We start from the raw sequence: 12,812 nt of genomic DNA on the forward strand, positions 1-12,812 counted from the left end.
TATGCAAATATGACATGCTTGGTTTTTCAACTTCAGTTAACATTACAGACTAGATGGTTGTGTTTTGGGTTTGAATAATACTTAAGGTTTCCTAGCTCTCTGTTCAACCTTGGAATGTTCTGATCTCAAAGCCTTCTCAACACACCCATATTTTTTTTCATTTAAGCAACATTGAGAAAAGAACCACAAAATTGTGATAAATCAAAGTGGTGGGGGTACCCTAGCCTCTTCAAAGTGGTGGCATATGACACGGCTCCCTGAAGGTCGGTCCTATGCACTTTGAAGACAGTAAAACAGACTCAAAACTCCAACTCAAGAATACACACAGTTAAGCAATGTGGCAATATGATGACAAAACACACGTGGAGAAAGGTGGACTTCGATTTCATATTATGACTTCTGCTTCTAGCTCTGTTGAAAGCCAAGCACCTACATATGCTTGACCTATAAATGGGTAAGTACATCCTGACAGACTTCACTGTGGCCTTTTAGAAACCACTGCCCCTCTGGTATGTTTAATACACCGTGAGACTGAATACCCCCGAGAGTATAATATTAAATTTGCTCAACTTTCATTTATCTGCTGAGATTTTTTTTATTAAAAACACAATATATTATTTTTCTGAAGAACAAGGTCCTGTGGTTATTCTCCCCACATCCTGTCATCTTCTGGACAATTCCCTGGTTCACCCCAAGAACTAAAAGAGCTACAATAGAAAAATGCATCCATCATAGTTTTGAGTGATTTTTAATAATGTGGGAAGATGGTTTATGAACAAATAGAACAAAAAACACAGGGAAACTGGATATACATTACAGTTCAAATCTGATTAGGTATATGTATTTACATACTCGTGCATTAAAAAGTAACTGAAGTTTCTTTCTCGAGAGTACTGTCGACTGGGATGTCATAACTTTTACTTTGTGAGCTTTTTACAAGTGCATTTATTTATAACCCCAAATAAAAAACAATAACATGATGTTATATCAAGCAATAGCTAGATGCTAAGAACTGTCTTTGTGGATCAAGGACTACATCACTGTATACATGCTTGTTTCAGAAATGGTTAGAAAAGGATATAAATTAATCCTGCAGTGGTTTCCTTGTATATTCAAGAATTCACCACCCTGATTTCTCCCACTTACATGCCTCTCTTCCTAGTGGGGGCTTTAAAAAAAAAGAAAATGAGACAGGTCTCACTGTGGACAAAGGAAGCTAGTGAATTCTTCTTCCTGGAAGCCTTTCTGAGTCCTGACTCTTGTGGCAACGGTGTCTGGAAGGAACGCTGGGTGCCTTGTGTTGTTTTCTGATTAGTAGAGCATGTAAGAGCTCTCATTGCAAAGAGAGGTGAGGTTTGCAGATGCTAGCTCTTTCCTTTAAAATTACTGAGGTCTTCCAGGAGTAATATACAGTGGTCAAAACATTGTGTGGCACGGCAGCTAATTTAGAAGCTCTTCAAAGACAAGGACCTTTTTCTTCTTCACATATATCTACAGTGAGGATAGGACAATGCCTTGTACACAATGCCCTGTAGAGGCTGAAAGAAAGACAGTGACTGAGGGAGAGTTTAAGTGGCTCAAGATGTAGTTTAGAAAACGAATACACATGGAATAGGCTTCATTGTGTCAAAGACCACAAAGGCTGGGTCTTGTTGAACACTAGGAAGAATGCAGTTGACGAATGGAGGCATCAGAAAAGTGGTTTAGAGGATAGGATATTTATAATAGTATATTTGAAGTAAAAAAGAATATGTGTTTTGATTTGGGGGAGTCTAGTGGGAGTACAGATGCTGGAGGTGGGGGTGTGGATGCTGGTGGAGGGGGTGTAGATGCTGGAGGAGTTGGGAAGTTATAGCAAGTGTGGATGCTGGGGGGGGGATGTGAATGCTTGGGGTTGTGGATGCTGGGGGAGGGGGAGTATGGGTGCTAGAGGAGGGAATTATGGGTACTACAGGAGTTGAGCAGTTATGGCATGGTCATGCGGATGGGTTTTAAGTCCTAAGACTCACTTGACTAAATAATTGGTTTTCTTGTTTATTATTAAAAAGGCAGAGCTGTCTTTTAAATACCAGTGATAATCATTATCATTGTCTCCAAAGCCTGTGGTCATCTCTAACCTGTTTATATATTTATAGTCCCTAAACATTAATATAATTTATATATAAGCCAATTAAAATTGGCTTTTGAGGTTTGTTCTTTTTAATATTTCATCTGCCAGGATTCTCTGGTCCTGGTATTAATTGCAAACAGTATTTCTCTGGAAAGTGTTGAGAACCGCACTACCCCACGTTTGGGGGCCAAAATGTCGGGGACTGCTCTATCAATTTTGGAACCTGCACTGCCAAAAGCCTTGGGGGCTAAATTGTTAGAGCCCATACTGCTCCAAGCTGCTCCAGTCCGCAAGTCGGGGTTCAGCAAGAGAGAGAGTGAGGACGGATGTGAAGAATGGAGACCAGACAGAGTGTGATTCAATCCCATTTATTCTTCAGTCTCTTGTCTTCTCTCCAAGTCCCTAGTTCCCAGTCTCAGGTCTCGAGTTCCTAGTCCCTAGTCTCAAGTCCTAATCCTAGCTCCAAGTTGCTAGTCTCTTTCCCAGTTCCTAGTCTTTTTCCAAGTGCCAAGTGCCTAATTGCTTTCTTCTGCTGCCTCTTGCCTTTTATATGTCTCACTTCTAAGTCACACCTTTAAGTCTTGTCTCTAAATCTGATCTCTAAGTCATGCCTTTAAGTCACACACCCTTAAGTCTCACACACCCAAGGGAAAATCCTGGGTACCTAAAACTAGATGTTATCAGAGTGTGCTCAGCTGTTGTAGGCTGTTGTAAACAAGTCTCTTGTCAGGGTATATGGCTCAAAATGGCTGCAAGGATGATAGCCACCTTCTGTCGGCTCCCCACAGGAAAGAAGACAAGAAATATATTTATATGTTATCCCTTCTAGAAAGGGATCTGCACCTAGGTAACAGAAAATGCTCACACAGGGCCAGGCTGAAGGAGTTGTAAGCTAAGGACAAGAAGAGAGTCCTCTATGGCAAAGCCCTAGCCATTCACTCCAGTCCAGACAAGAGAACGCAAAGAAAATGCAGAAAGTGCATATGTATAGCAAGGCTATGCTGTGTGTGAGGACATTGTGTGTGTACCATGGCTATGTGTGTGAGGGCACATACGTGTACCCATCTATGCTTGTGAAAGCACACATATATGTATGGTGGCAATGCTCTGTGTGAAGACACATGTGTGCATGTTATACATATGAGGGCACACGTATGTGCCATGACTATGTTATGTGTGGGAGAGCACATGGTATCATGGCTATGTTTGTACTTATATATGTATCATGGCTATGCTTGTGAGGGCAAGTTTGTGTACTATGACTATGCTTGTGGGAAAGGTACATCTATGTATACTATGATTATGCTTTGTGTGAGGGCACATGTGTATGTACCATGGCTATGTTTGTGTATGAGGGCACACTTGTGTGTACATGGCTATGCTCATGTATGAGGGCACACTATGTGTGTTATCACTATGATCCAATAAACTGACTTTCTAGAGTGTGGCTTTTCTAAGCCTGGATATATTCCCAGGTGTAAGACAATTAAAACTCTGATCTGCATATTTGAGCACCAGGCCCATCTTGTATGTAGAACAACTCAGAGCTCCTGAGAGAAAGTCATTCAGGCAGTAGTTCACCCATGTATACAACCCAAACAATCCAATGGCCCTGAGAAGTATCTCTCATCCAAGTTTCAGTTACTCTCAAGACATGAGGACTACGTACAAGGACTTTGTTGGGTGAATGGAAGGACACACCCATCATGCGCTGAGGTACTTCTCTGAGACTACAGTCTACAGAGGCCTCAAAGTTGAAGATTTGCAATTCTTTACCTAAACTTCAAACTCTAATAGAAATGAAAATTATTGATGAGAATAGTATGTCCAAGCCAGCGGCTGTAAAGTGCCATGCACTCCTGACTTCCCTCAGTAAATCTCACCAGAGTTCCCCAAAGCCTCCTCCCACACAGCATCCTGTAGCCTGTGTGAATATATCCATGGTGCTGTGTGTCCCACAGGGTTGGTAAGATTTTACATCATGAAACTGGGCACAGAACGCTTACTCTATTAACCCTGAGACTCTGAGTGGTCACCTCTGTAAGCAGTGCCTCTGAGGAGTGACAGGATCCCTGATCAGTAACACGGTCCATGTCACAGGGTTACAGCCATGAGGACTAAATGACCTGACACACCTTGTATGCTCAGCATAGTCTCTGACAATAAAGAGCAGCCTACAAATGCAGTAAATTAGCACTAAAGAAAGCACACTAGGACTTCACTCTTTGAACAGGATTTCAAATGTAAACAGTCATCAGATCCCTGGATCCCCATACCCTACAAGGAAGCTCAAAGACAACCTTTTAAGATGACTTTTAGAGGACATAAAGATAACAAAGACACCAGCTGAAGTACCAATTCAAACTCCATTTGATGTTCCTGGTGTTGATTACAACTTTTATCTCTCTTCTTCATACTAAACCCTTGAAGCCTGTAACTGAGAAGGTAAGCAAGCTAGAAGTCCGTGTCATTTCTTCACTTGCTCCCTAATTAAATACCCCATAAAGACTTCAAGTTGTGTGCCTGTCCACAGATTCATTCAAAACCACACCATTTCTTTCTTTTTTTGCTTCATTTCCTGCAAAGTAAAACATTTTGTCATGTTTTGTGGACTAAAAATTAATATATTTGGATTAACTAAGAAAATTGTTACCAGAAATGTGATTTTACACAAAGACTATTACAAGGTAATCATAAAACATCTGGGTGCTGTCTGTTTAATATATAAAACCACATAACATATGGAGTGTGAACAAGCTAGGTGGGAAATTCAGATTGTGTGTAGTGGGCAACCAGCGCTGACCACGGAGCCCTTTGGCCTTGGGATTTTTAGTCCTGTTGGACACTGGTGACCCTGTGTCTTGACTTCATCTTGACCACTGATTACAAACTACTTGGCACAGATGATCAGAAAGTTACTGAACACTGACTTGTTACCTGACAAGCCTTCCAGTCAGACATTTATTTTGTTTAGAAAACTCTGGCCTAAGAAATCCCTACAGAGAAGAGACCAAAAGACTATCAACACCTCAAGGTGGACCTTCTTCACTAATGGCCCCAACTGCCTCAGAACAGGAAACTAGAGGTACTAATAACTATACTCAAAAATAGTAGGTTCCTGTTGAGTTCCTCTTCTCTCTCTTCAGTGTGTGTCTAACCGTGGCTAACTTGACTAGGGTTTCTAAGCTTGCTAAAATTCATTTATAGCCAGAGACCACAGAAGCCAGAAGACGAGAATTTATACAGGTATAATTAATTGTGCACCACTGAAGCCCAGATTTTACACTATTTGAAAATGAATATTTGCTCGGTGTCTTTTTTTTTTTTTTTCTTCATACACAATGAAATGAATTTGCTCCATGTAAAACTTGGAGAGAACTGGTTTCTGCTGGTGTGTTTAATGAGCGTGTACATACAAACACACAGACACATGCATATATACACGTTTTCAGAACAGGCTCTGGGCTGACCCTGGCTCTGCTTTCAGTCTTATCACACCTTGTGGAAGGTTCTATTCCATTTATACATTGAGCCTCAATCTAGGGCTAAATAAGGAACAGTGGGGTGGCTTTCCCTAGGCAACAGCTCAGGTACCATGCCAAGGTGTTAGTTTAAGGCAGTTTTGAGGCACAATCTAAGTGGCTTTAATCCAAATGGCTAAGGGTTCTTTTAGATGAACACAGACAATGTTCCTGTCATATGGTGCTACAACGTCCATCCTTGTCTCTAGGTCCCTTCTCAGGACACAGATACAAGGCACCTCGGAGTGAATTTGCTTCTGGTACCCCTGAATTCTCCTGGGTCAGTCTTTCTGCAGATTCTGGAGATTCCTCCATCCAGCCCGGACTTGAGTGTGGATGGGAGACTTCCCACACGGAAGGGCACTGCGGAGGACAGCCCACGGCGGGCCGTGCCAACCTGTCTTCCTGAAGGCTCACTTCTTGGAGACATCTGTTGGAAAGCACTTCCTTTTCTTTGGAATTCCGCCATTTCATCCTTCTGTTCTGGAACCAAATCTTCACCTATTGATAAAATAATCAGGAAAGAAGTCCTTATTCCACATACGGCACTTGAGTGTTTTACTTATTTCTTTGACTGTGGCCTCATATACACTAGGCAACTACATATTCAGACCCTTCTTCAACATTTTCAACTGGTAACTGCTTTGACTATACATTCTACAAGATCTCCTACTGTGGAGGCCTAACTAAAGGCTCCCTGTGGCTTTTCCTGTGGGTTCCTTCAAAGGCACTTGAGAAATCAACCCACACCACAGGCACTCTTCTAAACAGAATGAGTGTAGTGCACTGATTACACTCTCTATTTCTATGGCTTTTGGAATTAACTTAGTTTTAAATATTTTAAAACATCATTTCATTTTGTCTATGCTAATACATTTGTTCAAGAAAAATTGACTGGTATAGCACCTATGTGTTTTGATTTGGGAATATTATGTTTGGTTGGTTAGTTGATTGCATGGGGGAGTGTGTGTGTGTATATATATATTTGTGTGTGGCCTGTGTATGCATGCATGTACATATGTTTATGTGCAGAGGGTTTATATGTGCATATGGGGTGTGTGTGTGGTGTTTATATATGTGTATGTATATATACATATGTGTATGTGCAGGATATTTGTCTGTGTATATGGTGTGTGTGTGTGTGTGTGTGTGTGTGTGTGTACTATAGGTGGACTGTATGGTTTGGTGAAATTATCATGTCATATCTAATAAAACAGGTCTGAAGAATTAACCAACTCAAGATCACACAGGAGAGCAAAATGAAGAACATCAGCCCCTAGGCTGTATTAACATGTGGACCTCACCACAAGCTTTGTAACATTGAATTAACAATGCATTTTGCAATGCTTTGATAAATGTGCACTTTATACAGCTTCCAAATTTTGATTACTCCCAGGATTTATCAAACTATGATAATTAGTCTTAATAAATAACAATTGAACCAGAAGTGTTTGCTAGTGGTTGGATGTGAGTCATAGCTTCCCCAACACACCCAGCCTGACTCTTTGATGAACCACACCGTGCACTCAGCCATTCTGAAGCAGGAGAATTCCTGACTACTCCCCTGACATTTTAAAAGCAGAAACCATCATCGTTGCTAAACTACATTCCTGCACTACTTACATTTTCACTTTGAAACAAACAAAAAAAAAAAAAAAAAAAAAAAAAACCCTAGTTAAACTCAATGAGTCTAGAAAATGAAGGTTCGAAAGGTCATTGTGGGGTAAGGAGGAGAATGGGAAGAGAGAGAGACTAGAGAAAGATGGCAGGTATCAGAATGGATTTTATACATCAATGGTTCTCAACCTAATTCTTAGTGCTGCGACCCTTCCATAGAGAACCTCATGATGTGGTGACCCCCAAACATAAAAGTATTTTCATTGCTACTTCATAAGTGTAATTTTGCTACTGGTATAAATCATAATGTGAATATCTGATGTGCATGATATCTAATGTGTGACCCCCCAAAGGGGTCAAGCGAGGCCCACAGGTTTAGAACTGCTAATAAACACGTATAGAACTGTCCACAAACAAATTTAATATTTGTTTTTAAAAGACGCCCATTGGAAACTATAACAATTAAAAGAAGAACTTTTACCCAAGAAAATAATTATTAAAATATATAACCCAGAGAGCTGGGGACACAGTTCAATTAATAGAGTGTTTGGTTAGCATGTGTGAAGACTGAATTCAAATTCCAGCATCACTCAAACCAAACATGGTGGCACATGCTTGCAACTCCAGCACTCAGGAAGTAGACACAGAAAGATCTGAAACAGGCTCGTCTTTGGTTGGATAGGAAGGTTGAGGTCAGCCTAAACTACATTACATAAATATCTCTATCTCTCTCTGTGTGTCTGTCATCTCCACCTCCCCCACACACACACACACACTGAAGAATGCAAACTGGGGAGACAGTCCTTCCACACTGACAAGAGTCTCTTCACCTTTCCCTTTTAAATGTCAGCACAGGAAATCCACTCCAGGCAACTGAATGCAATGACAGCCACATCGGCTACGATGCTGAGATTAAGGCTTTTGCTAAGAAAATAGCTCTAAAGCATGCACACCAGGGCACTCAGCTCGACTGTGGATGCATTCATAATTAGCAGTGGGCATTTGCTTTTGAAGAGCTTGCCAAGTCCTTAGTGCATTTCCACCAAGAGACTGTGGTTCCCACGGATGCTTCTGCTTTGCTCGACACACTTGTTTTCTTCTTTCCTTAATGCACATCTCTCTCTCTCTCTCTCTCTCTCTCTCTCTCTCTCTCTCTCTCTCTCTGTGTGTGTGTGTGTGTGTGTGTGTGTGTGTGTGTGTGTGTGTGTGTGTGTTTTTCTCCGGGTGTCTGTCTGTATCTGTGTGTGTCTCTGGGTGTCTGTGTCTGTGAGTTTCTTTGTGTGTGTGTGTGTGTGTGTGTGTGTGTCTGTCTGTCTGTCTGTCTGTCTGTCTGCCTGTCTGTGTGTGTACATAAAAACTGTGTGTCTGTGCATGTGTGACTGTGTATAGCTGCATGTGTCTACATGCATCTGTGTGTGTATCCATGTGTGTCTATCTGTATGTGTGCACACACAGGTATGTGTTTATGTGTATGAGAAAGGGTATGTATGTGTGTGAGGTACATGGAGAGAATCAGGCAGAGTGACACAGAGATGGATCTTGATCTAAGTAATCTCTTCACAAAAAAAAACATGAAATACTGTCTTCACAACTAATGAATATATATATATATATATATATATATATATATATATATTTAGTGAAATATGCAGGTGTATCTCTCTCAACAAACAAATAAAAAAAAACAACTCCAAGTGGATTAAATAGCTGAACATAAAAAAGGAGACTACAAAAGTCCTAGAAGAAAATATATGAGATTATAATTATAGTCTTTAGGACACAAATCCTTTTTAAAGCAAACCATAAAATACCCAAGGCAATAAAACTGAGAAGATAGAACTAGCTACATAAAACTGAGGAATCTCTGTACAAATAAACACACTATAAACTTACAGAAAAGCAGCAAACAACTTGAAAGAATTAAAAGCAGGAATCTGTGAGATATGTGCATACACACCTTCAGAGCAGCAACATCCATAATATCCAAACATTGGGAATGACCAAGGTCATCAATAGATGAACAGTTATACAGATAAGAAACATCCATATAACATCCATATTCATGGAACATTATTCACCCTTAGAAAGGAAGGTAATTCTGAAACTGGCTACAATATAGATGAAACCTGAAGACATTATGTTAAATAAAATAATTCAATTAATAAAAGATGCTGTATGACCCTACTCATACAAAACGCTTGTACTCATACGCCTCTGTGCTACAACAGAAAATAGAATGAGAGTGAGCAGGGGCCTGGGGTAGGAGAAAGAAAGAGGTATTAGAATCAGGGGACAGTTGGCAGGGGTCTGGGGTAGGGGGAAGGAGGAGGTATTGAGTACAGGAGGTAGTTATCAGGGGTCTGGGGTAAGGGAAACAAGAGGTATTGGTTACAGGGGGTAGTTGGCAGGAGTCTGGAGTAGGACGAAGGAGGTATTGGATACAGGGGTATTTGGCAGGGGTCTGGGGTAGAAGGAAGAAGGAGATGGCTATTATTTTACTGGGATGGATACAGAGTTTCAGTGTTAGAAGATGAAGAGAGCCCTGGAGATGAATTGTGGTAAAGATTATGCAACATTGTAAACACACATAGTGCCCGTGAAATGAGAGCTTTAAAGATTAAAATGATGGATTCTGCAAACATATTTTACCACACTAAATATAAATATACAAGAGTGGAGAGAAATGCTGCAATATCTGTATCAGGAAAATAGAACCAACCTCAATATTCTTAATATTCTAAATATTTTTATTAATATCCGAAATAATTGCTGCATGTCAACAAAAGGACAATATGTGGAAGTATATACAACCATGAAAATGCCAATTAATACACTTCAAATTGTCAATAAATCATCAAAGGCCTCCAAAATTCTAGTAGCCAGGAAAATTCAAACTAAAAGAATAATAGATACAATTGTTCATAAGGCTGATACAGCTTTTTAAAGTAATAAAGGATAAAGTGTTTACAGTATAAGGACTTGTATGAATGGAAATTTTCTATAAATCAGATTTATCTAAGACTGTTAGGAAAGAATTTTTAATCTGTCACAATATATACATAGACATTTTAACATATAAATCCTGTTCCTGGTTTCCTATCTTACGAAACTTATTTTTTAAGTACGCAAAGAAAAGCAAGGCCAAAGCAGAGAGGTTACTTCATGGTGGGAATGTCTGATACACCCACAGGATGATATATAACAAGGCTCATGTGAGAGAAAACGAACAAGATCTACAGGCCAGGCACAAAGGACCCATCCTGTAACACTTGAAAAAAGGAATGGACCGGTCCACGTGGCCAACTGTGTTGCTCATGACAGCCCAGGCTGAGGGATGCAAATGTCTGTCTATCAACAGCAGAGTGGCTTATGTGCACCATGCAGTGGTGATACAGCAAAGCAGTATACATAACATTTGCCATGGTGTGAAGAATCTCCCTGACAAAATGCTGTAGAAAGCACATACAAAGAACCTGGACTGAATGAATCTATTCATACAAGTGGCAGAAACACACTATTACTCGTCTATCTTGCTGGGAGCTGGGATGGTGTGTGGTCTTGGAGGGCACAGGCTGACTGAGAGGGGCCATCAGGGTTTCTGTCTTCTACTGCTTGGTCATCATTATAGAGATGATTTGTGAAAAGCCCAAAGAACATACAGTGCATATTTCACTTGCATAGATAGGTAGTCACCCACCCACACATTCGAGTACCAGCCTTTTTTTATAAAGCAGGAATAACACAACAAATAGCATGTGATTCACAGAATCCTTGCAAGCATTAAAGGACATCAAATGTTCGGGCACTGATAAGCATCATGCAAACATGAGCATAATTTCAATTATGTCCCATACATAAGTTCATTTTAAGATCTGATATTCCAGTAAATTGAACCAAGAAGCATTTGTAAACAGCAATAAAAATTAATCTGGATTGGAGAGCTGGAACAGGAGCTTTCATTTGTAACCTCACTAATTTCCCTCTTGTTCTGCATAGCTGATAAACAAGGAAGTTAATGAAATGCCAAACTGCTTATTAAATGCTCTCCGAAACTCAATACGAAATTCAAAAGGCATCCATTCTAAGATACCTGACTTTTGAAAACAAGATAATTCAGTGAGACTATGTGCTTGGCTTAAGAGCCAAACGATAGTGTACAAGTAAGAAAATCATTTATTTCCTTGGTGTGGGGTCTGACGCCATCCCTACAGCATATGAAAGGTTGTGGGATTTGATATCCAAGAGTCTCTGTACTTCTCAGTATGAAACACTCCTTCCTTCTCTAAGAATCTGCTTCAAGCTGATAACCCTGAGTCCCCTGAAATCCTGACCTTCGTGTGTTCTCCCCTCTAACCAGGTCTTATCCCTGTGGCACCCCAACAGGCCTACTGAGGTACCTGCCACCCTAATTCAGTGCCATCAGGAAGGTCTGTCACCTGACTTCCTAGGATTTGAGGACCATTGTCTTTGTTAGGGTTTTACTGCTGTGAACAGACACCATGACCAAGGCAAGTCTTAGAAGGACAACATTTAGTTGGGGCTGGCTTACAGGTTCAGAGGTTCAGTCCATTATCATCAAGGCGGAAACCTGGCAGCATCTAGGCAAGCACAGTGCAGGAGGAGCTGAGAGTTCTACATCTTGGTCTGAAGGCTGCTAGCATAATACTGGCTTCCAGACAGCTAGGAGGAGGATCTTAAAGCCCACGCCCACAGTAACACACCTACTCCCTACTCCAACAGGGCCACATCTTCTAACAGTGCCACTCCCTGGGCCCAGCATAGAGAAACCATAACAACCATGGCAAGGCTGCCATCTGCCGACACGGGAGGCACAATTTGCAGCTCCATAAAAATCTTTACAAACAACTGACTAGCTCCTCTACTGGTCTGACCCATCAAGAGAAGCCCCCTAATCTTGCTGTCTAACTTTCGCTGGGTAAGTAACTTCCTAGTGTGCCAACACTGTGACAGCCCACCCAGCACAGGGTTACAGAGTAGACCCTGGAGATATAGCCATAATACATAGGATCCATGCATATGCAAAAGTGCTCTGAGACTCATGAAATTCAAAGCAATCAATTAAGGTTATAGACTAATTACCTTCCACCACACAACAGGCTGGTTCCTACAGCATAATAGTATTGGGGACAGCATGGCAGCTTATGGGATAAGCAGACCATTTCCCAGGGGAAAGAAATCAAGGGACAGTGCAGTCTCACACACTAGGACATGTTTGAAATAGTGTCATCTACACTTTAATTCCTTTATGCCAATTCAAAATACCCTGGTGGATGTGGGCCTATAAGGAAAGGAGTGTGTGCCTGCTGAATTTCTATTGCCACAATAGCCACCCCCTTCAGTTACTTGCCCTTTTTGATGGCTGGTTTTTACCTTAACTATATATAAGCTATCGTCATCTGAGAGCAAGGAAGCTCAATCAAGAAAATGCCTCTATAAGATCAGGCTGTAGGCACGCCTGTAGGACATTTTCTTAATTATTGATAGGTATGGGAGGGCCCAGCCCATTGTGGATGGTGCCACCCGTGGGCTGGTCATTCTAGGCT

The 12,812-nt window shown here is 40.9% G+C and overlaps 1 protein-coding gene across 1 annotated transcript in view; it reads right to left on the minus strand.

Annotated features, from left to right (window-relative positions):
• Positions 1-732: 732 nt before the first annotated feature.
• The window catches only part of Dbx2 (developing brain homeobox 2), a 35,584-nt gene continuing 23,504 nt past the window's right edge, over positions 733-12,812 (minus strand). Inside the window, 1 exon segment of the mRNA XM_034516884.2 lies at positions 733-6,132. Coding sequence (XP_034372775.1) covers positions 5,806-6,132 — 327 coding nt within the window. The 3' untranslated portion in view covers positions 733-5,805.

Source organism: Arvicanthis niloticus, chromosome 13, assembly GCF_011762505.2.
Source record: "Arvicanthis niloticus isolate mArvNil1 chromosome 13, mArvNil1.pat.X, whole genome shotgun sequence".
NCBI lineage: Eukaryota > Metazoa > Chordata > Mammalia > Rodentia > Muridae > Arvicanthis > Arvicanthis niloticus.